At 47.9% G+C, this 25,194-nt stretch overlaps 1 protein-coding gene across 2 annotated transcripts in view; it reads left to right on the top strand.

Annotated features, from left to right (window-relative positions):
• The window catches only part of CMC2 (C-X9-C motif containing 2), a 662,556-nt gene that overhangs the window by 609,101 nt on the left and 28,261 nt on the right, over positions 1-25,194 (top strand). Inside the window, exons 1-3 of one of the 2 annotated variants that reach the window (XM_082270377.1) lie at positions 2,671-2,708; positions 5,555-5,625; positions 24,061-24,132. In XM_082270377.1, the coding sequence (XP_082126503.1) occupies positions 2,672-2,708; positions 5,555-5,625; positions 24,061-24,132 (180 nt within the window). In that variant the 5' untranslated portion in view covers position 2,671. Of the gene's footprint in view, positions 1-2,670; positions 2,709-5,526; positions 5,626-24,060; positions 24,133-25,194 lie in introns of those variants that run through there. The other variant, XM_082270378.1, reaches the window with a different exon arrangement.

Genomic DNA, 25,194 nt, shown 5'->3' with positions numbered 1-25,194 from the left:
CAGAGAGGCAAGGCTGTCATGGAGATCGCTTGATTGAGAGGGAGCTCAGGTACGTATTAGGTTGGGGGGGGGGCACAAACAGAAGGTTTTTTACCTTTCTACATGGAATGCACGAAGGTAAAAAAAACCTTGCAGCTTTATAACCTTTAAATTGGAACTAAAGGCAAAACTGTTTTTCATTTTGGATAGAGTGAGGGAGGGTTATAACACCGATCGGCTTTTTTTTTTTTTTCTTTCACCATCTGTGCCCCATTGTAGAGATTTGCCTTCCTGTCCCATAGCCAAGCAGGAAGTCTGAGGAAATCCCTGCAAATTAAGGGGATCACCAGAACTAGCGTCCCCAATGGAAAATTTCCCCTCTATTACTTTTCTGGGGACAACCCAAAATTTGGGATTTTTATTTACTTTCAATGAATGGTATACAGGGCAAATAGAGAGGGTGACTCTCCTTAACGGGGGCACATAGACAGCTAATAAAACTGACAGGTTCAAATGCCTCTGCACTTTAAGGCATGCAATGAATGCTTTATTTAGCTATACTTTAAGGTATGCAACAAATGATAACCATCAGCTGCTTGTGCTGTCAAGCCATCAAATGGCTAGTGTCATAACCGATCACATGTGCACCATGGCAACTTCTGATAAAAGTGACTTAGATGGCAGTCTCCTATAAAGGATAGGATGGTTTAGTTCCACTTTAAGCTACACTCCAGTGCCACACAGTACATTTAGCCATTGGTTTATTAACCTTTTCACAACAATCAGTCAAGATTCACACATTTTCCCATATTAAACTGTTTAAAAAATGTGAAGATTGGGTAAATGTTTGGTGAAAAACTTTATAATTAGACCCCATAATGCACCTGTCTGCTGCCCTGAGGCTCTGAAGCACCCCCTTGAAGTGGAATTAAACTCTCAGCTGTAATGTACACTGAGCCGCACTTATGAAGTGTCTCGCATATGCAGGAGTGACGTCATAGCGGCAGGACAGCGCTAACCTCTGGTTGGTGAGCATCCTCATAGTTCATTGGTTCTTCCTGCAATTCAGTAACTGCCTGCCTGTATGGGAGGTACACACAGACAGTGTAATGACAATCTGCAGGATCCTGCCATTGCACCCGTGATCTACTGATCATAGGTGCAATGCTTTACAGGCTCCATTGTAAAAAAAAATATAAATATATATAAAAGGTGAACTTATCCTTGAATATATTTAGGACATGCTCTTTACCTGTAAAACCCTACCTTGTGTAGACCTCCAAAAGGCCTAAGACTGCTGCTAAGCACCACCATCTTGGATGTGATGGCAGCAGACTCAGAGCTGTCACTCAAGTGGTGCTCTATAGTATCCCTCCTTCCTTAGAAGCAACATAAAAGGTTATGGGGAGAATAGCTGGGCCACCACAGACATATAGTAAATAGGAGGAGATGATTGTTTTGGATCAGACCAATCGTCTGGTGAGTATCTGCCCCCTTCCTGATTTGACCTATATAATCTGGTGGATGCACGAGAAGAACCACACTGAAAACGTGTTCAGGTAAATGATACTTCCTCTATTGCTACTGGATACGCCGGGTTATATAGGCGAGCGGCTACTGTTGTGGGCAAGTATGTCATAGGCATAGCGTTATCTGATTGTTGTAGTATCTGATTGATTGGTCATGTCCATATAAGGTAAACTTCCTCAAGGATTTAGGTGTCATCTTGGATGTAGTCCCGGATGGGGGTGCCATCTTAAGCCCCGTACACACGCATCGATAGTTGGCTGTGAATTTTCGTCCAACGTCCGATCTGCCGATTGTCGGCTTTTTAGTATGATGCTTTCGACAACCGACTGCGACTTTTCGGCCGAATAAAATCTGGTGTGCAGGCTATAATATTTTTGTTGGCTGTCAACACAACGGCCGATTTTCCGTCAGTCAGTACAGATTTCAGCAGACAAAAATCTGATGAGCAAGACTGGGCATGCTCAGAGAAGAAAAAACACACGGAAAGTAAACCATCACATGACATCACTTCTGAAGTAGAATTTTGTTGGCCGAGAAAATTCGTGTGCAGTCTAGGCACATTCCAACCAACAAAACACAACTTGGACAAAAGTCGGTCGGCCGATAATTGTTGCGTGTGTACGAGGCATTAGTTACACGCGCTTCACTCGATGGGAGGGGGAGCTGCTAGCGGCCATTTTGAGTAAGGAATAAAAAAGCATATTTACAGAAAAATGGACCTTTTACCTAATCCATCACAGTTATGACATGTAAGGAGAGAGGGGGAACTGACTTCCTGATAGTCAAACTTTCTAGCAAGTTCAGGGGAACATTGCAAGTGAAAACATTTTTTGTATAGAAAAGAAACCCTACAAGTAAGCTTTAAAAAGTGCTTTTACTTGAAATTTAGGTTGGTGACAGGCTCTCATTAGGAATTATTAAAGAGTACCTAAAGCACAGAACTAATGAGGTTTTACACACCACATTGAATTGGCTGTTTTAGGCACCATTTGCTAGTTCATCGGTCAGATTACCTCGCTGTCATCTGATGTCTATGGAGTGCAATGGAAACCCTTTTCTAATGAAACTGCATGAGAAAGTCACAGTATTATACAGTAATGGCAATAATGATTGTTTAACACTGCATAATTATTTTGTCTTTTAGCAGACATTTACTTTAAACATGCGTTCTGATGACGGTATGAGTTGGGGTGGTGCAGGTATCCTTTGAAAAGGTGCATCTTGTTTCTTTTTATTATACCCCCAGAGATTTGCAAAAATAAAATATTGTTAGGGCTCTTTCACACGGGCGTTCCTTTTTTTTTGCCCGATCAGGTCCTTTTTTTTTTTTTTTGTAACGGACACGGATGACACTTGTGTCATCCGGTCCGTATGTCCGTTTTTCATTCCATCCGTTTGCATGTCTATGTAAATACGGATGTTTGCGGATGAAAACTGACATCCGTTTTTGCTTCCGTTCCGTTTTTGAAAGGAAGAAAAAATAGGGTTCTCCTCCGTTCAAAAAAACTGAACTGACAAAAAACGGATGTCAGAGGATGATCATCCGATGACATCCGTATTTACATAGAGATACATTATGTCCGTTTTTCATCCGCAAACGGATGGGATGAAAAACGGACATACGGAACGCCCGTGTGAAAGAGCCCTTAAACTAAGCAAAACAGTTGTATTGCTGAAAATAAGTAAAGTGGTTCCAAAGGCTGTAGGTTTTTTTACCTTCATGTAAAAAAACTTCAGTGTGCAGCTCTCTCCCCCCCCCCCCCCCCCCCCAAATACTTACCTGAGTCCGACCGCGATCACAGCCAGTAAGGAGGTAGCGAGGGGCGGGGTTTTGGGAACGAGCACGCACGAGAGCCCCCATAACAAGCGGCTAGCTATGGAGGGCACTCGGCATGGGGGAGAAGCCCAGAGCGCTGACAGGGATCCCAAGAATGGGAGGATTGGGGCTACTCTGTGCAAAGACATTACACAGAGCAGGAAAGTATAACATGTTTGTTGTGTTTATTTTTTTTTTAAATGCCTTTACAAACACTTAAACCACCACTTGAGCTCTGGAAGATTTTACCCCTTTCATGACCAGGCAAGTTTTTGCTATTTAGTAGTGCACTTTTTTAACTAGGAATTGCGTGGTCATGCAACACTCTACCGAAATTTAAATTTATATAATTTTTTTTTCACACAAATAGAGCTTTCTTTTTAATAGTATTTGATCACCAATGGTTTTTTATTTTTTTATTTTTTTGCGATATAATTGAAGCTCTGGAGCAACTGCACTTTGCAAAGTACACATTCTATTTGCCTTTAGTAAATCAACCCCCCCTGGTATCTTATAAATATTTGTTGCCTTAGTCTTGTTGCAGTGTGTGCTATTGGCAAAAATCCAGGGTGATGTAGGAACAGTGGAAAATTGTACAGACGTGTACCTGAATTACTGTGTTTCCCCGAAAATAAGACTTTTGTAGCCAAGAATTTTTGGCTACAAAAAACACACTAGGGCTTATTTTTAGGGGAAGTCCTATTTACTTAGGGTATGTACAACAATCTACATATATTTAAATACAGTTATGTCATCATGACGATCTTAAGCTAGTGGTTGTAACCCTAAAAAAAAAAAAAAGATCCTGATCCTTTAAAGCAGGCATGTCCAACCTGCGGCCCGGGGGCCGCATGCGGCCCAGAGCCGCAGGCAATGCGACCCACTGCCCCCTGACAATTTATTTTTTTTGATGGGGGAAGAAGGAAGTTGGGTAAGGGGCACAGCCACAGCGGCTTCCAACTAACTGTAGGCAGAGGCTGCCTCGGAAGGGATCATCCTCTAGTTGTGTTAAATTAGTGCTGGGGGGGGGGGGGCGGCAGCGAGGGAAAGGCGCAGCGGCGTTTTATTACTTATATACCTTAACTATAGTATTTATTTTATATGCGGCCCGAGAAAATGTATCTACACTCAATGTGGCCCAGGGAAGCCAAAAGTTTGGACACCCATGCTTTAAAGCATGGGTGTCCAACCTTTTGGCTTCTCTGGGCCACACTGAGTGTAAAGAAATTTTCTCGGGCCGCATAAAAAAAAAAAAAATACTATAGTTAGGGTATATAAGTAATAAAAGGGTGCTGCGCCCTTCCCGAGCTGCTGTGCCCCCCCCCCCCCCAACACTAATTTAACACAACTAGTGGCTGATCCCCTCCGAGGCAGCCTCTGCCTACCGTTAGTTGGAAGCTGCCGTGGCTGTGCCCCTAACTCAACTTCCTTCCTCCCCAGCAAATAAAATAAATTGTCGGGGCAGTGGGCCGCATTGCCTGCGGTTTCTGGGCCGCAGGTTGGCCATGCCTGCTTTAAAGCATGATAGACAGCACAGTGCTTGTGCTGTGTGATTTATCCCTCTCTGTTCCAGAAAAAACCTGGAATAAAACAAGGTTTTAAAAAAAAAAAGTTTCTGTGTCCCCTGTCTTTCTCCCCGTCAGCTCAGAAGTCAGCATAATGACATTCTGTAATCCCAAAAATAAACCTTGATTACCGCATTGTAAAATGATGTATTCTGTTTTGTAAAAAGATTATATAATGTCCAGTGTGTCTCCTTTTTGTATCTTTATAGTGGAAAATACTTTTACAGCGCCGCTGGGTGCTCACGTGACCCTCTGAAGCTCCTCTTCCTCACTCCAAGCACTGCAGAGGGATGGGCTGTTGACATCAGCTGGGAGGAGAGGAAAAGATTGCCGGCGGGTCATGTGAGCACCCAGGGGTGCTGTAAATAAGGTGTTTTCCACAATAAAGTTGCAAAAGGAGACACACTGCATATTGTATAATCATTTTACAAAATGGATTACATGTTTACAATGGCATTAACTAGGGCTTATTTTCAGCGTAGGACTTCTATTGCAGCCTATTCCAAAAATAACGCTGTGTATATGTGATCTCTCTACAAAAGATAGATTGTAAGCCCCCGTGGGTTAGGAAGTGATGTGAATGTTTAATCAAACCAAATGATTGAACCTCTTTTGTACCTGTTTTTCAACTACACAGTTGCTCCTTAATAAAAGATGCATCCAGACTTGTCACCCCACCTTCACACTGATGAATGCAATGTGATTATCAATATGCTAAAGCAGTGCCACCTTGAGGTAAGCACACCATCACTTCAAGTTATCAGAATGCAATGATTCTTTATAAATATTAAACTCTTATGTTTTCTTTCTCAAAGAAAGTACAATTTTTGGTGAATTTTAAACGTCAAACACATTTGTGTACTTTTCAGGTTGAGCCACTGAGCTTTAGGCCTCATGCATAGTGGGCATCAAATGTTGCTTTTAAGGGTGTTTTGACTTTTTAGCTCTTGAGCTTTCATTCATTTCAATAGCCAGAATGAATTAATTTCTCTTACGTTCATTGAGACACAGTTCTTCCTAAAGCCCCGTACACACGTACCGATTGTCGGCCGTAAATATTCGGCCGACGGCCGATTGTAGGCTTGTTAGTATGATGCTTCTGACAGCGCATTTTCGGCCGAACAGAATCTGTCTTGCAAGCATTAAAATTTTTGTTGGCCAACACCAGAACGGCCGATTGTTCGCCAGTCAGTACAGATTTCGGCCGACAGACAACAGATTAGCAAGACTGGGCATGCTCAGAAAAGAAAAAAGACAAGGAAAGTTAACCATCACATGACATCACTTCTGCAGTCGGCTGTTGTTGGCCGACAAAATTCGTGTGCAGTCTTTTGCAGTTTTCAACAGACATGACAGCCCTGGACAAAAGACGGCCGATCGTCTATAGTCTTGACCACAGTGTTTATAGCACCACCTTCAGGGGTAGGACACTAGGCAGGAAAAGAACACGAAACCACCTATGTCAGTCCTAGCTGGTAGTAAACCCCCTCTCTGCTACAGGCAGCTCAGCTTGTTTCCTGATGGGACATGTGGTTCCATAGTTTTTTTCCCTGGGATTTTTCCTGCAGAAATCTTCAATCAACAGCCAGGCAGGGTAATCTAGATCCAGTAGACACCCCAGCCTGGCCATCAAGCACACGCAGACTGTTACCTGCTGGGTTTGACTGCGACAACCTGGTGTGGATGACTGGCAGCCTTGTGAGTGTTCTCATGGGGGCAAATATGACCAATCAGCTCTCAGCTGGTTGCACACAGTGTCCCCCCTAGGCCGACAGCGCTTCAGCTGAGAGGTGTTCAAAGCGATTGTACTCCTATCGCCTTCAGGATAAGGTAAGTATTTGATCCCCTCGCCACCTATGTCCTCTGGGTCGATTTTGGTATGGTACCCTGTTTTCTGTTATCCCTAGGCTCCAAACTGCGTCATGGATTCTAGCTATGGGGACAGTGTGCTGTGTGTGCCTGTGCAGTGGCTCACTCTGCAGGTCGCCTTGTCTGTACCCCCAGATAGGCATGAGGCCTCCTGGTTTTTTAAAGGGGGTCCGCTGGTACCTGGGTAGCACTTCTGCATGTGTGTGCCCCCCTCCCTTCCTCTTCTTTCCTGGTTGGTGAGAATCTTGAGACTTTGGGGACCATGTCTGAGAAGTATCAGTGATACTGCGCCATCAGAATGTGTTTGTTGCCTGCTGCTGTAGGCTGGGCATGCCCAAGGCATCCCTTTCCTGGCTGGGGACTTTTTGTTATGGGTCGTCCCACAGGTGCTTGCACCACACGGCTTGGCTGCCTGGAAATTTAGGGCGCAGCTTTGCGGCCTACTGGATAGGGCTCTGGCACCTACCATTCAGCTTTACGGCAGTCAGCTTCCCTGTTGACATTTCTGCCAGTTTGCCGGGTGCCTTTCTCCAAAATGGGTGGTGCTATAGGGCAGACCCTCGGATGGGCTGTTGCAGCCTCCTTTTTGAGTTGGGGCTTTTGTCCTTTCCTCCCTGCCTCCTCTGTACCCAGTGAGTTCTCTGGCCTCAGTCTTGGTCAGCGGATCAGATATGTAAGAAAGCCCTGGCTAAATTACCCTTCCCGGAGGAGCAACTCTTGGTGCTACTCTGGATGACATCATCAAGTATCATACGGAGAGGAAGAGTTCTCTTCTCCCTCAATCCAGTAAAGGGTAGTGCCGGACCGCACGCAGGGGCCATTGTTCTCTGCACACAAGCAGTTTTTTAATTCACCAGGCTCCTTGGTCAAGCGTGCCAAGCCTTTCCAGGCTCCCATGAAAAAAAAGCTGCTGTCCAGTGCCACTGGGTCAGAATTAAGCACGGAGCATTTGGACGCTGGAGGAGTCTCAGCTACCTATCAATGTCCTGGAGCTATGGGCAATCAGAGTTTGTCTGATTTATTTGATGGAGCATCTCAGTCAGGGTCCAATCGGACAATGCCATAGTGGTGGCTTGTGTCGAACTCCAGGGCAGGACAAGGAGCTTGGCAGTGGCGCTGGAGGCCTTTGCACGTTCTTCGGTAGGCGGAACTTCACGTGCCGTTTACATTCTGAAAGGTGAAAACTGGTAGGCGGACCACCTCCAGCATCAGACACTGGATCAAAGCGAGTGGTCTCTGCTGCCAGAAATGTTTTATCAAATCTGCCTGTGGGTTGGCACACCGTAGATGGATCTGCTGGCCTTCTGTCTCAACAAGAAGGTGCCAGGATTCGTGGCGACAGCGAAGGAATCCCCTGGCACATGCGATGTACACTGTGGTGGTGCTGTGGAGCGCTTACCAACTCATTTACGCCTTTCCCCCTCTCAAGCTTCTCTTATGTGCTGTGCAGGGAAGAGGAATTCAGCTAAGGGATCTCGGTAGTTTTGGTAGCTCTGGATTGGCCACGGCAACTCTGGTATGCAGACGTCCTCTGGCTGCTTCCTCTGTGCGACGATCTTCCTCCCTGCTTTACCATCGTGGGCTTTGACAGCTTTACTACTGATTGTCAGCTTCTGAGAAACTGGGGGTTGTTGGGCTCTGTGATTCCCACCTTATTGAAGGTGCATAAATCCACCTCGTGAAAGATTTGCCATAGTACTTGAAAGGCCTATGTTTTATGGTTTGAGGCTGTGGGTTTTCATCTGCATACCTTCTCTTGGGTTTGGGCTTTTCTCCAGTGAAGCATTGGACAAAAGCTTGCCTTGAGTACCATTAGGGGGCCAGTTTCTGCCCTTGCAATATTTCTGTCAACATTCTCTGGCCACACAACACACTCTTTGATTTGTACCTTCTTTCAAGGGGTTCTGAATTTTGCACCTCTGGTGCGATCTCCACTGCCATCTCCATGGTACTTTAACCTGGTTCTTTTGATTCTGTAGAGACTGTCTTGGTAGAAGTTGGTTTTAGGCAAACGTTCCAATATTGCCTGCTAAAAATGCATCATAACTTCCCTGGGTGGTCGGCTCCGCTGGGGCTCACGCCCAAGCGGCTATGCGTCCGCAAAAATTTCGGCCGCGGCTTACAGCCTACTAGGCCATGCAGCCGAGTCGGGCGCCTCAGTTTGTGGGAGGGCCCAGTAAGGTTAGCTGAAGCCCCCCCGCTCTCTTTTGGGCATCTGCCTGGCTGGGATCCGTGCACTTGCGACTGGGTCTCCACAAAAATTTAGGCTGCGGCCTACTAGGCCATGGGGTGACATTGTGGGGGCGGTTTATTTTTTATGGCAGCCATGCCGCCCATATTGTGTAGGGCACCTGCTTTTTTTTAGCGCTGCAGGACCATCAGGGTACCCTGCCTGAGCGTCCGCGTCACTGCGGGCCGCCCCCTTTTTAGGAGGCTATTTCCTAGGTCAGCCTCTTTGAAGGGGCTCAGAGGGTGACCCCCCCCCCCCCCCCTGTTTTTTTTGCAGGGTCCAGTAGGTGGCACAATCGTGGGTCTTGGTCGGCGTCTCTTTTGCTGGATCGCAGTTGGCGGCCCTCCCCTGATTGTTTTCCGGGTGAGCTTAGTATATAGCGCCCCCCACGCTCCCCTGCCTCATCAGATCCTGAATCTGTTTTGGCCTCCGTGGAGGTGAGTCACCGTACTGGGTCTACGCCCATGCTCCCTGAGTGCTCAGATAATTTGCACTCTAGCGCGCATAAAAAAAGGCGCTGGTGGATGCACTGATTGTGTCAGTGCGTAAAACTTTAAAAATGGAGGATGCGGCTGATGCTACTTTGGAGGCGCTGGTCCCTTTTGGCACAATTCTGCTTACTTGACAACATTGTCACAAAACAGTGGGGTTGTTTAAAATGCACTCTTGTGGTCCCTAAGTGTTTTGCTATAAGGTATAAGTTGTAAAAGTGGATGATGCCACCTGTAGTGGACTCGCTGGTTTCCAGGTTAAATAATGCTACCTTAAGTCCGGTTGAGGAGTCCCCGGCCTTTAAAGAACTGGCTTATAGAAGGGCGGAGGCTCTGGCCCGCCATATGTTCACTGTGGCTGGTTTGGCACTAAGGCCGGTATTTACTATTGCCCTGGTGTCACAAATTCTGACTGAGTGGGCTAAACTTTTATGCTGGGACTTGTAGGGTAAACAATTTCACCCTGCCTTTGTGGAGCTGGCGGATCAGTTGGTTCAGGGGCTACAGTTTATCTGAGATGCTTCTTTGGATGCGGCTCCTTTGATTCTAGGCTGTCTGTATCAGCAGTGGTCCTTCGACATATTATCTGGCTGAAATGCTGGTCTACAGACCAGACTTCTAAGAAGGCTTTATCTGATCTCCCCCTTGAGGGGATTGCCTGTTTGGAGCTTCCTTGGGTGACATCATTAAGGGTCTCACAAGGGGGAAGAGTACTCTTCTTCTGCAGGCTACCAAGGGCAATGAGCCCCGTCGTAGATGTGGGTCATTCTTCTCTGCTCATAGGAGGCCATTTCGTCCCCCAGGGTCTCAAGACAAGGTATCCAGGCCCTTCAGAGCCTCCACCAGAGGTTCCAAGAGGACCTGGTCTGGCAAGCCACGAGCGGGCTTTTCCAGACCTGCGGACAAGGCTTCCTCTGCATGAAGGGGCGCCCTCACCCGTATCTGGTGTGGGGGGATGTCTTCGCTGGTTTCCGGATATGTGGACCTCCCTGGTACAGGACAAGTGGGTCCACAAAGTCATTCGGTCCGACTACAAAATTGAGTTTCGGGCTTATCCTTCGGAAAGGTTCTTGACCCTTCCAACCTGCACTTGTCCCCAGATCGCTTATGGGGTCTCTTTGGGGCAGTGCAAGACTTTTTACTTCAAGGGGTGATTGTTCCGGTTCCGACTTCGGAATGTTTTCAGGGGTTTTACTCAAACCTTTTTACAGTTCCCAGGAAGGACAAGTTTCGTCCAATTCTGGTTTTCAAGGTGCTAAACTGCTTTGTATGGGTACAGACGTTCCGAGTGGAGTCCATTCGCATGGTAGTAGCGTCCCTACATCTGGGGGATTTTCTCGATTCTATCGACATCAAGGACGCCTACCTTCACATTCCAATATGTGCCGGTCACCAGCGCTTCCTCCGCTTTGCCGTGGGCGAGCAGCATTTATCAGTTTGTGGCGTTACCCTTTTGGTCTCGCCTCCACCCCTTGGGTCTTCACAAAAGTGTTGGCCCCAGTGCTTGCATTGTTGCGTCAGCGGAGGATCGCAGTACTGGGGTACCTGGACAATCTTCTTCTGCGAGCGGAGCCTTCGTGTGTTCTGATGGACAAGTTGGAAATTACTCTGCGAACTCTAAGGGAGTTCGGTTGGATTTGGAACCTTCAGAAGTCTGCTCTGGTTCTGTCCACAATACTGGACTATCTGGGTCTGACTCTGAATTGGGCCTTAGCCAGAGTGTTTCTTCCTCTGGAAAAATTCCAGACATTGCAGGAGACAATCCGGCTTCTGTTGTCCAGCAGACGTACATTGCATGGTGTGAGTCTCTTGGGATTTCCCCATTTCCTCCAACGAGGGGTTGAGCGGCGCCTGGCCTTGGGTACCATTAGGGGCCAGGTTTTGGCCTTGGCGGTTTTCTTTTAACGTCCATTGGCCACACATTCCTTGGTGGGTACCTTTTTATCCAGGGAGTTCGACACTTGGCTCCTCCAGTGCGGTCTCCATTGCTGCCGTGGGACCTCAATTTGGATGTCGGTTCTCCAGAAACCTCCCTTCGAAAATATTCAGGAGGTTTCCCTGCTTATGTTGTCCCAAAAGGTGGCCTTTTTGGTGGCTATTACTGCTGCGTGCAGGGTGTCTGAGCTGGCGGCGTTGTCTTGTCGTTCACCTTACCTGGTGGTTTACAGCAATAAGGTCGTTCTTCATCCCTGTCTGTCGTTCCTTCCAAAGGTCGTCTGATTTCCATTTGAATGAAGACATTGTGTTCCCTTTCCTATGTCCCAGGCCTAAACATCCTAAGGAAATTGCCTTGCATTCCCTGGATGTGGTTCGGGCAATCAGGGTGTACCTGGCAGCTACAGAGTCTTTTAGGAAGTCAGACTCACTATGCACACACTGCTTTGGGACGTCTCAATGGTCAAGAAGATAAGGAGCTGTGTCCGTCAATGAATAAGAGAAATTGATTTTCTCTTACGTCCTCCGACAGTCGCCGCCTCCTCTAAGTCATCACTGATGGGTATTGTCATCTGCTCCGCAGGAGTAGCTAGGCATATAGACTTAGTTAAAAACAAAAGGCATTTGCATGTATACACCCCTGGGGGCTGTCCCATCTAGTCAATACCCCCCCCTGCAGTGACCACTCCCAACTCAGTTTTAATTTGCCTAGCATCAGGAGTAGTTAGGCTTTCCCTGTGCTGGGGCTTCAGTCTCAGCCTATCTTATTTTTTTATTTGATTTTCTTGAAAAATGTCAGTTTTTTTCTTTCTTTACTAGCTGTTTATTTGTCAGCTTTAGTTTTTAGTCGACTCTTCAGACTGGCCGCCCTGGTTCTCCAGGGCACAGAGGGTCAGATGGACCCCCAGCCTGCCATCGAGCGTTCAGCTATGGTTCGCCCTGGCATTATGAACGACCCATTCCTGTTCGCAGCAGGGATGCAGCTGTGAGGTGGCTACCTCACTGGACGCATCTGCGAATCAGCAGTGCAATGTCCCTGGCAAACGGCATTCCCTGTCAGATGAGGACAGCGGCTTTCCGTTCTGTGAGGCTCCCCAAGCCATCGTGTACAGGTAAGTACTTCTGTGTGGGGTGGCAGTCCTGGTTGCTGTGTGTTCCCCATGTCTGTGCCTTGTGTGACTCCCTGCTGCGATCCCTGCGGGGATCGCTTGTACATGCGCTGTGCGTGTTTGGCGGTCCCCTTCCCTGGGTCACTTCGGTGTTTTGGGGTGCAGACTGTGTATGGACCGCAGCGGGGTGACACCGCGCGGTCCGCCATTTTTTATTACACTGGGCAGGCATGTGAGCTTCTCTGTGGGCTATACAACATGCTGATTTGGCGCCATTCGCCGCCATTTTTGCGGTGCCCGAACGCTCGGTTCAGCCGCATGTCGGCGGCCATTTTGGTGGAGTCTCCCATATGTTTCTATGGGGCAGCCATTTTCCCTGGGTCATGCAGCAGATTAGTTCAGCCTACTTTTGCAGCACTTCCTCTTTCCTCTGAAGCAGGACAGCGGTGGCAACACTCTGCGGGGCTCTGCAGGTTATTGCTCTCAATATATCTCTGTACTGTTGCTTCTGGCTCAGTTTTGTCTCCTTTCCTGTTTGGGGGTCTTTTGGTCTGTATAGCTGGAACGGTGGGCTGCGCACTTGCAGCGCTTTTAAGGGGACAGCACCTAATTCTTGCACTGTCCTTTTTTTCTCACTTGAGCATGGATTCTCAAGATAGCAAATTTCCACCAGCCTTGGTGGGGGCCCCCAGTTCTCCTGTGGCCCCTCTGAGACCTGATTTGGCCACTGTAGTGGCGACTTTGGTGTCCAATATGGAAATGCTGATGGCTGAACGTGCTGCTCGTAAGAGGCCCAGATTGTCTCTCTTCTCTGATTCAGATGGTGATATGGCTGCTGCGAGCGTGCCCTTTTCAGGGTCCCGCTCATCCTTGGACCTGCAGGGGTCTGAGGGGGAGGTGGAGGGGGTTGATACCTCCTCTCCGGGGTCGCCCGGAGAGCGGACGACCATGGATGAATTATTTCTGTGAAGGAAACTTTACATTTGGAGGATGAGCCCAGTCCTCTGGGCGTTGTGTCCTCCTTTGGGACGCACAGGACCCGCAAGTAGGCGCAGGTTTTTCCCTGTCCCGCTGAGTTTCATTACACTGTTAATGAACTGTGGCGCACGTTAAAACGTCCGTTCGTGGTGCCTAGTCGGTTCAAATTGCTTTATCCCTTTGCACCGGCTACGGAATCGCGCTGGTGTGTGCCTCCACAGGTGGATCACACGGTTTCAGTGTTGAACAAGGCTACCTTGGTTCCTACGGAGGATTCCCCGGTTTTCCGGGATCCAACGGACCGGCGTTTGGAGTCTTTGGCCCGCCATTCCTATACGGTGGCGGGCTCTCTGCTCAAACCCATTTTCCCTAAAACGTCTTTCAGGACAGCACCTTAGAGAGATGGCTCCTCCCTCTCCTCATCAGGAAACACCCCATCCACCAGATTTTAAAAGGAGGCTTCTCCCACCATTCATCAGTTTTTGTGTTTCCTCCGGCCGAGGAACACCTCTGTGGGGAGCTGGGCTCTTAAGGTGCTATCCTGAGAGACCGGGCTTCCTACGTCCACCTACCCTTTTTTGGAGACGATTGCTTCTCCCATTCACGCGACCGACTGCAGTGCATGGGCTCCTTCTTCCTCTTCAGTGCTCTAGGCTGAGTCAGGACCCCGCAGAGCACAGCCCTGGGAAGGCATCTTGGAGGAGCGGAACGATTTTTCTTAGGCTTCCGTCGCCTTTTTTTTTTTTTTTCAAACAAATTTGCCGCCATTTCTCCGGATCGAGTGACGCTCGTCCGGACCGGAAGTGAGGTTCCGGAAAGGGCAGCGTTCTGCAGGGGGCGTATGGCGTCATTTCCGCCGGATGCAGAGGAAGAAGGGAGGAGCAAGCTGGTGCCTTATTCCGGATCCGGTCCAGTGCAGGTGTGCTTTGGTCTCCGGAACCGGTACCGAAGCCACGGGTGATACCGCTGCCAAGCGATGGAAGCTTCTTCAGCGAGTGGGACAGGCACAGGCACCAGTAAGGCCCAGGTAAGGGGTATCTTTATATGGCCTATCTTACTGTGGGGTCTCTCTCCATCCCTTTTATCTTTCCCCCCGGTGGCTGGGGGCCTGTCAGGGCACATGGGACTTCCCTTAAAAATGTCTTTCTGTGCACCTTGGTGACCCTGAGAATCAGGCTGACTCTTAAGAAGCATGTGTATGTTTTCCCATTCATGTCTTCCAGGCTAAAAGCTCGGAAATTGTTTCCAAGAGAAAGTGTCCTTCATGCAAAGCAAAGTTGTCGGAAAGCTGGAAAAAGACACTTTGCCAGGGATGTATTGATGCACTAGTAAGGAAGAAGCATCTACAGTTTGTGGCGATCTAGTCGCATCTGTGAGGAAGGAATTGGATGCTACCATCCAATCTTTTCGGTCATCCCTACAGGATCCTGCCCTGAGTCAGCCATCAGCCTCACTGTCCTCTCAGGGTTCACAGTTGGTTCCTTCGGTGGGGACAGAAGGGGTTCCTTCCACCCAAGGAGATAATTCCCCCTCACATTCCAAAGAGGATTCAGAGGAAGAAGAGGAGGGAGGGGCACAAAGTAGGCCCACTAAATACAAACTATCCTTAGAGCAAGTGGATGGTCTCCTGAGGGCAGTTTACATCACCCTGGGTCTAGAGGAGGAAAAGAAGGAACTGTCCCTACATGACAAAATGTATGCAGGCTTGGAAGAGCCTAAGGGCCGTATCTTCCCAGTGCATCAGACCATCTCAGATGCAATAAAACATGAGTGGGCTGATCCGGAAAAGAAAACCTTCTTCCCTAAAGCCTTTAAAAGGCGATTTCCTTTTGATGAGGACCCAGGAGCTCCCTGGAATAAGATGCCAAAGATTGATGCAGCCTTCTCCCAGGTTTCTAGGTCAACAGACCTAGCATTTGAAGACATGGGAGTCCTGAGGGATCCCATGGATAAGAAGATGGACCAGCAACTTAAGAGATCCTGGCAATCCATCATGGGGAGTCTGAAGCCTGCCATGGCAGTAACCTGTGTGTCCAGGAATCTGGAATACTGGCTTAGCCAGCTAAAAGCACACATCACAGCAGACTCACCTAAACAGGAAATTTTGGATTCCTTTTCCACGCTCTCCACGGCCATAGCCTTCATTGCTGACGCTTCAGCAGAGTCAGTAAAGATGACAGCAAGATCTGCAGCTTTATCCAACTCAGCCAGAAGGGCTCTTTGGTTAAAGACATGGCCTGGAGATACAGCTTCTAAAAATAAGCTGTGTGGACTTCCTTTTCAAGGGGATCTACTATTCGGACCTGGGCTAGACTCTGTTCTAGATAGAACAGCAGACAAAAAGAAGTCTTTTCCTGTGAAGAAGAAACAGGCAGCAAAGAAGCTTTTTCGACCTCAAAAAGCTCAGCAAAATAGCAGACCCCAGGAGAAGAGAAGAAACTGGTCGACACAAAAACCCAAAGGGAAAGGAGGTGTTCTCTTCCATCCTCCTGTGTCAACCAACAAAACACAATGACAAGACATTGCCGGTGGGAGGAAGATTGAGGGAATTCCTCCCCTATTGGGCAGCCATAACAGAAAATCAATACATTCTGAATATGCTGTCCCAAGGCTACAACATAGAGTTTTCAGAGACGCCACCCGAAAGGTTCTTTGTCACAAACCTCCCAAGAGATGCAGAAAAAGCCCTGGCTATGATGGACCTGTTAAAGGACCTGAGGCGACAGGGAGTTGTCTGTCCAGTTCCAGTGGAGGAACAACATCAGGGATTCTATTCCCACATATTTTTGATAAAGAAACCATCGGGGGATTTTCGTCTTATACTGAATCTGAAACCTTTAAACAGGTCAGTTCTGTACAAAAAGTTTCGAATGGACTCAATTCTTACAGTCAGAACCCTGTTAACAAAGGGTTGCTTCATGGCATCAATCGACTTAAGGGATGCTTACCTGCATATCCCTATTGCCCCTCACTCACAGAGATTCCTAAGGTTGGCAGTAAATCTGGGAAAGGAAATGCTCCATATCCAATTCAAAGCACTCCCTTTCGGGCTATCATCCTCCCCTCGTATTTTTACGAAGGTAATGGCAGAGTGTCTAGCTCCCCTCCGCCTTCAGGGAATCTCTGTGGTGCCTTACCTGGACGACCTGCTTTTCTTTGCCCCGTCAAAGGAAAAACTTCAAGAGGACCTACACAAGGCAAGAGGTCATCTAGAAGCTCTGGGATGGATAGTGAACATCAAAAAATCGAATCTCACACCGGCTCAGCGGGTTCAGTTCCTAGGGTTTCAGTTATGCTCTGTGGAACAAAGAATCTTCCTACCAGAAGACAAACAGGTCAAAATTACAGAATTTGGTAGCAAGGCTACAAACAAATCAGTGGTGGTCGATCAGAGAGATCATGTCAGTCCTTGGAAACCTGACTGCATCAATTCCAGCTGTCCAATGCTGCATTTTCGGCCACTCCAATATTTCCTCCTCAGAATCTGGGATCACAATCCAGAGACTTTGGACTTAAAGGTAAAAATCCCCACCAAGGTCAAGAGGTCCCTTTGGTGGTGGAGAAATCGGATAACCTTGTCTCAGGGTTTGGCCTGGTCCTTCCCGGCAGACCAGAGGTTAACAACGGATGCCAGCAGGTGGGGGTGGGGAGCCCACTGGAACCAAAACCTGGCACAGGGGGTTTGGTCTCAGACCGAGACAAGAAAATCCTCAATTTGGAAGGAATTAAAGGCAGTCGGCCTAGCCCTAACTGCCTTCTCTCAAAATCTTCAGGGGACTCATGTTCAAGTCCTTTCAGACAACGCCACTACAGTGGCATATCTAAACAAGCAAGGGGGCACAAGAAGCAAAACCCTACAGCTTTTGGCAACGGAAATTCTGCAATGGGCGGAAAGGCAGTTACTTTCCTTGTCAGCAATCCACCTAAAAGGTACACTAAACAGTGTGGCGGATTATTTAAGCAGGCAGAAGATCCGAGAAGCAGAATGGAGCTTGAACCCAGAAGTCTTTATGTTGATAACCAAGACTTGGGGAAAGCCAGAGGTGGATCTGTTTGCAACGAAAGAAAACGCAAAACTTCCACTTTACTTCTCACTCCACAGAAACGACAACTCTCTGGGAGTAGATTCCCTGGCACATCCCTGGAGGTTCAGGTTGGGGTATGCCTTCCCCCCCCTTCCAGCTCATTCCATTGGTGTTGAGAAAAATCCAAATGGAAAGAGCCTCAGTGATCCTGATCACTCCTTATTGGCCCAAAAGGGTTTGGTTTTCGACTGTCCTTCAACTATCAGTCAAACCTGCTTTTCAGCTCCCTCCTCGTCAAGACCTACTGTTTCAAGGTCCAGTTTATCATCCAGAAGTGGAAAAGCTAAAGCTCACCGCCTGGTATCTGAGGAGCAACTGCTGAAAAGGAAAGGATTTTCAGACGCATTAATTGCTACTCTATTTTCCAGTAGGAAAAAAGTCACAAGGAATATATATGCAAAAGTTTGGAAGACATATAATACCTGGTGTGAATCGAAAGATCAAAAATTGGACAGTATTACTTCAATTTTGGAGTTCCTACAGGAGGGCGCAGGAAAAGGTTTGGCAGTAAGTACCCTCAAGGTACAAGTTACAGCCCTGGGGGTATTCTTGGAAAGGTCCATTTCTTCAGAATCTTTAATCATCAGATTCTTCAGGGCCCTTACCCGCTCCAGACCAGTGCCTATCAGAAGCTTCCCCAAATGGGATTTGTCGGTGGTCCTTCAGGCTTTCACAAAGGAACCTTTTGAACCACTAGAAACGGTTACACTAAAAAACCTTACCCTCAAGACAGTCTTCTTGGTGGCAATAACATCAGCAAGAAGAATCAGTGAATTACATGCTTTATCAGCTATCGAACCTTTCTTGTCCATATATCCAGATAGGATAGTTCTCAAGACGGATCCAGGGTTTCTCCCAAAAGTAGCTTCAACGAGAAACCGCTCACAAGAAATTGTGTTACCTACCTTCTGCCCTAATCCATCAGGAGATAAGGAAAAAAGCTTTCACTGCCTAGATGTAAGAAGGGTCCTTATACATTACTTGGAGGTTACTAAAGAGTTTAGATCATCAAACTCTCTTTTTGTTCTTTTCTCTGGCAACAAAAAAGGTCGCCAGGCATCAAAAGGATCAATAGCCAGATGGCTCAGATCCGCTATTTCAGAGGCTTACTCCCAAATGAAATTGTCTCCCCCACAGGGGATCAGAGCTCACTCTACTAGAGCGTTAGCCACTACATGGGCAGAGAAAGCTGGTGCCACTCCAGATCAGATCTGCAAAGCGGCTACGTGGTCAAGCTACTTTACATTTGCAAGACACTATAGGTTGGACCTTTTGGCAGCTGAAGATCAGGCTTTTGGCAGAAAGGTCCTGCAAGCTGTGGTCCCTCCCTAAATTGAGTAAGTCTCGATAATCCTCTCTAAGGTGCTGTCCTGAAAGACGTTTTAGGGAAAATTCAAGTTAGACTTACCGGTAACTTGTTTTCCAATAGTCTTTCAGGACAGCAGGAGGATCCCGCCCTATTGTATAAAATGTATTGCTGTGATTAACCATATCTGTTTATGTGTTCCAGCATGGGCCGGAGGTACTCTTCTACAAACTGATGAATGGTGGGAGAAGCCTCCTTTTAAAATCTGGTGGATGGGGTGTTTCCTGATGAGGAGAGGGAGGAGCCATCTCTCTAAGGTGCTGTCCTGAAAGACTATTGGAAAACAAGTTACCGGTAAGTCTAACTTGAATTTTCGCGTCCGTATTGGTGGCGCAGGCGGTTGCTGATTGGACTAAGGTGCTTAGGAGCAACCTCGTGTCTGATGTTCCGCCTGCCCGGCTGGAAATGGTGGATCAAATCCATCAAGGAATCATGTACCTGTGATGCGGCCTTGAATGAGGCCCCCTTGGTGGTGTGCCTCTCTAGTGTCTCGGTGCTTAACCGACGACTGATATGGCTGAAGAGCTGGTCGGCTGACCAGTCCTCGCGGAAAACGGTTGCTGATTTTCCCTATGCTGGCTCTCGCCTTTTTGGCGAGGCGTTGGATACCCTGGTGAAAGGCGTCATGGGGGGGCAAGAGCACTATGCTGCCCCAGAACCCAAAGCACAAGTCCTTCCGGGGCAAGCGGGGTTCTGCGCCTAGATCCAATCAGGGTTCCTTTCGTGCCTTTCGGAACCAATCCAAGGGCAAGCCCTTCAAGTCCCAGGGAGGACAGAAGAAGCCCTGGGCGGGTAAGCAGAAGTCAGGCACTGCCGCTTCGGCGGGCCAGTCCACCTCTGCCTGAAGGGATGCCCTCACCCGTTTCAGGGGTGGGGGGGGCGTTTGCGCGGTTTCTTCCAACCTTGGCTGCTCCGGATTTCGTACAGGTGGATTCAGGAAATCGTTCGGTCTGGATACAAGATCGAATTTCTTTCCTGGCCAGCGGACAGATTCTTCCTCTCGAATCTTCATTTGCCTCCGGGGCGTCTACAGGACCTGCACCGTGCGGTTCAGGACCTCCTTGCTCGGGGAGTGATTGTCCCGGTACCTCGCCGGGACAGGTTTCGGGGCTTTTATTCCAATCTGTTCACTGTGCCCAGAAAGGAGGGCAAAGTGCGTCCTATTCTGGACCTGAAAGCTCTGAACCGCTTTGTGCGAGTTCGAAAATTCCGTATGGAGTCTCTCCGATCGGTGGTGGCTTCCCTGAGCCCAGGAGAATTCCTGGCTTCGATAGACCTCAAGGATGCGTACCTGCATGTTCCCATCTTCGAGGGTCATCAGCGGTACCTTCGGTTTGCCGTCGCGGAGGACCATTACCAGTTTGTGGCGTTACCTTTCGGTCTCGCTTCGGCTCCAAGGGTCTTTACCAAGGTGTTAGCGCCGGTTCTGGGCCTACTGAGGGCTCAGGGCATTGCAGTCTTGGGGTATCTGGACGATCTCCTCATCAGATCAAGTGTCAGTCAGGACCTGGTGCGCGATCTGTCCACCACGGTCCAGACGCTTCAGGAGTTCGGATGGACCATCAACATTCAGAAATCATCGTTGTCCCCTTCGGTTCGTCTTCCCTACCTGGGGATGATTCTGGGCTCTGCTCAGGCGAAGGTGTTCCTCCCGGAGGACAAGCTCCGAAGGTTGCGGGACGAGATCAGGTCCCTCAGGGATGTACCGGCCTCATCTCTCAGGACCTGTATGCGGGTCCTGGGGTTAATGGTGTCGGCCTTCGAGGCGATACCCTTTGCTCAGTTTCACACGCGGGCTCTCCAAGCGGAGATCCTGGCCAAATGGGACGGACTGGCTCAGTCCCTGGATCTGTGTATCTCCTTGAGTCATCAGACCAGATTGGCTCTTCTGTGGTGGCTCCAGTCCCCGTCGGTGACAGGAGGGCAAATCTTTCCGTCCGTTGGTTTGGACGGTGATCACCACGGATGTCAGGCTGGGGTGGGGTCCTGGGCACCCTGTCTGCCCAGGGCACTTGGTCGGAGGAGGAGTCCTCTCTTCCGATAAACGTCCTGGAATTGTGAGCGATAAAGCTCTGCCTCCTCCAGTGGTCGGACCGTCTACAGGGTCGTCCTGTCCGGGTACAGACGGACAATGCTACCGCGGTGGCTTACATCAACCACCAAGGGGGCACCAGGAGTGCTCGGGCGGCCCGGGAGGTATCCGACATTCTGTCTTGGGCCGAGATTCATGTCCCGGCAATCTCAGCGGTTCACATTCCGGGTGTGGAAAATTGGCAGGCCGACTATCTGACCCTGGACCAGGGGGAATGGTCCTTGCACCCGGAGGTCTTCCAAATGCTGTGTGCGAGGTGGGGATCCCCGGACGTGGATCTGTTCGCATCTCGGCTAAATCAAAAAGTGGAAAGGTTCGTGGCAAGAACGCGCGATCCGTTGGCGGACGCCTCGGATGCGTTAGTGGCCCCTTGGCATCAGTATCGTCTGATGTATGCCTTTCCTCCAATTCAGTTGCTGTCCAGATTCCTCCGCAGGCTAGCCTCGGAACCGCACCTGGTGATTCTGGTAGCGCCGGACTGGCCTCGCCGCTCCTGGTACGCCGACGTTGTTCACCTGGCAGTGGCGCCTCCGTGGCGACTGCCAATGTGGGAAGATCTTCTGTCTCAAGGACCGATCTTCCATCCTGCCTTACAGTCGCTGGCTTTAACGGCCTGGCTGCTGAGACCCAGGTCCTGAGGGACAAGGGTCTCTCCCCTGAGGTTATCCCTACTCTAATCAAGGCTAGGAAATCCTCCTCTGGTAAAATCTATTACCGTACCTGGAAAGCTTATTTCGCCTGGTGAGAGTCCAGGGGGTTTTCCCCTCGCTTGTACTCGGGGTCAAGAGTGTTGGCTTTCCTCCAGTCTGGAGTGGATCAGCGCTTGGCGCTGGCCACGATAAAGGGTCAGGTGTCTGCTCTGGCTATCCTTTTCCAACGCCCTGTGGTGTCTAATTCCTTGATTCGCACCTTCATTCAAGGTGTGCGACATTTGGCCCCTTCCCAGGAAGGAGCCTTTACCTCCATGGGACTTGAACTTGGTTCTGTCCGTGTTTCAGCGTGCTCCCTTTGAAAATATCAGGGAGATCTCTTTGCCTCTGTTGTCAAAGAAGGTTGTCTTTTTGGTGGCGCTCACTTCGGCTCGCCGAGTGTCGGAGCTGGCGGCGTTGTCTTGCCGCTCCCCTTACTTGATAATCCACAAGGATAAGGTGGTGTTGAGAACACTCCCGTCCTTTCTTCCCAAGGTGGTCACTGAATTCCACCTTAATGAGGAAATTGTCCTGCCTTCGCTTTGCACGAAGCCTAAGCATCCAAAGGAGATTGCTTTGCATTCTTTGGATGTTGTCTGGGCGATCAGGGTTTACCTATCGTCTACGGAATCCTTTCGTAAGACGGATTCCCTATTTGTTCTTCCTGAGGGATCTCGGAAGGGCATGGCTGCGTTCGCAGCAACTATTGCCAAATGGATCAGACAGACCATTGAGCAGGCTTATGCTTTGAAGGAACGGGTTCCGCCCTTCCCTGTTAAGGCGCACTCTACTAGATCTGGGAGTACGTCCTGGGCTTGTTGGCATCGGGCCTCGGTGGCCCAGGTGTGCAAGGCTGCGACTTGGTCGTCGGTGCACACTTTCTCCAAATTCTACAAGGTAGATGTTCTGGCATCGGCTGATGCTTCCTTTGGCCGCAAAGTTCTCAGTGCGGCAGTGCCATGAAGGACCCTTGGTTTTTTTATGGGTCCCTGGCTGTTGGTATTTGCTTTCCTGGGCTGTTGCTCCTGTTGAGCATTTGTTTTTTTCTGTTGCCCAGAAGGTTCTCTTACAGTGCATGTAAGATTCCTTTCTCTGATGTGGGTACTGCGTTGCTTTGTTCTACGGTTGCGTCTCCCACCCCTCATGTCTATACTGCTTTGGGACATCCCATCAGTGATGACTTAGAGGAGGCGGCGACTGTCGGAGGACGTAAGAGAAAACTGAATTTTTGTAAAATCTTACCTGTAAAATTCCTTTCTCTGAGTCCTCCGACAGTCGCCGCCCACGCCCCTCTATGGGGTTCTTGTTACTTACTGCTATGCTACCAAACTGAGTTGGGAGTGGTCACTGCAGTGGGGTATTGACTAGATGGGACAGCCCCCAGGGGTGTATACATGCAAATGCCTTTTGTTTTTAACTAAGTCTATATGCCTAGCTACTCCTGCGGAGCAGATGACAATACCCATCAGTGATGACTTAGAGGAGGTGGCGACTGTCGGAGGACTCAGAGAAAGGAATTTTACAGGTAAGATTTTACAAAAATTCAGTTTTTTAGGCAAGTCAATAATCCCATTTTTCTGTAGTTATTGGGTCAGTTGATCGTAGATTTTTCCTATATTTTTTTTTTTTTTTTTTTAATTCTGCAACCTCTGTTTATTTAAACTTCTCTCAGGTTATTGGTTGTCTTCTTGGTGCAATGACTGCCACTCCCTACAGTTTCTGTCCTACTCTTACAGGAACAGGAAATTTTAGATTAACTGTCCTCTAACGTGTCGCAGATGGCAATAAAAAATGATGGGTGATGGCAGTTTTAAATTTAATTATTTTAAATACATTTTGGCAACTGTTGGCAACATGCATGTCTTACTGTTGATGGAGAGATTGTGTGGTCAGGGCTTCCATTTCTTGTATTTGATTTTTGTTTTTAGGTTTTTCAGATGTCACTCTGAATATCCCATATCTCAGTGGTTCTCAACTCCGGTCCTCGGGACCCACCAACAGGCCAGGTTTGCAAGATAACTAAATTACATCACAGGTGATCTCATTTGCTGCTCAGTGATTGCAGTATTCTAGTCTGCATCCCCCAAGGTAATACTTAAAATCTGGCCTGTTAGTGGGTCCCGAGGACCGGAATTGAGAACCACTGCCATATCTAACACTGCACATTTTTCTTTTATGTAATGTTGTGACCACTCTGTCAATTGCCAGTAATAGGTTTAAATCTTTAAATCGTATCACAGTATGTAATTATTGCTAAAGTGGCATGACTAGATGTAAACTGTTTTATCGTAAAACCTGTGTTTACAAGTTTCTTTTTTTCTTTCAGAACAAATTTATGAAATATTTTGGACAGTGCAATGATATAGATCGAGAGATGAGAAAGTGCCTTAGGGGTGAGGTGAGGCCAACAACTTGTGCTAAGGAAATTGCTTTTAGTTTTTCACAAAATAACCTTTTTTTGCTATATTAGAGTCCAAGTTACACCAATCAAACCTAAAATTTTGCAACTAAAACTGAATACAGCTAAGTATGTAGTTGCAAATTGGCAGTAATGAGCGGTAGACATACTATATGTGCAGACTGTTCAGTTAAATGAGGGCCCTCTGCGATTTGGATGCACAGATGGGGGCTGGGCAGGGCAGGTGCTGGACCTTGCTCCCACTTTTCTCATGGGCAGAGATACTTCTAAAGCATAAAAAGCAGAAGATATTCATCATGGTGTACTGTCTTTGTTCTGATTTGTAACCTCAAAGTGGTATCAGGCAGCAAGCAGCTCAAAAATTCTTCAATAACTGGCACAGAGTTATACAAAATGTTCCTCCTAATTCGGTTGTCTCTAATTGACTGTAAGTGAAAGGTGTGTTCTCTACCTGCCTTATAATAATTTGAATTATCATAGAATGTCAATATCATTAACCACTTAAGCCCCGGAGGATTTGGCTGCTAAAGGACCAGGGGTTTTTTTGCGATTTTTTTTTTTTTTTTTTTTTTTTACTGCGTGACTTTAACGGACAATTGCGCGGTCGTGCGACGCTGTACCTAAACGAATTTGACGTCCTTTTTTTCCCACAAACAGAGCTTTTTTTTGGTGGTATTTGATCACCTGTGCGATTTTTTGATCACGCGCTATAAACAAAAAAAGAGCGTAAATTTTGCAAAAATAACAATATTTTTCACATTTTTTTATATGAAATTCCCCCCAAAAAAAAAGTAAAAATCAAAATTTTTTAACATTTTTCGGCCAATTTGTTTTATGCTACCTATGTTTGGTAAAAAAAATCGCAAAAAGCGTATTTTGATTGGTTTGCGCAAAAGTTATCGCGTTTACTAACAAAGAGAAAGATTTTTGTCATTTTTGGTGTTTTTTTTTTTTTAACGCGTAATGGCGGCGATCTGCGATTTTTTTTTTTTCGGTACTGCGAAATTGCGGCGGACAGATCGGACCCTTGACTGACATTTT

Source organism: Pelophylax lessonae, assembly GCF_965119305.1.
Source record: "Pelophylax lessonae genome assembly, chromosome: 10".
Lineage (NCBI taxonomy): Eukaryota > Metazoa > Chordata > Amphibia > Anura > Ranidae > Pelophylax > Pelophylax lessonae.
Note: the sequence above shows the minus strand (reverse complement) of the source record. Positions and strands in the feature narration are given on the sequence as shown.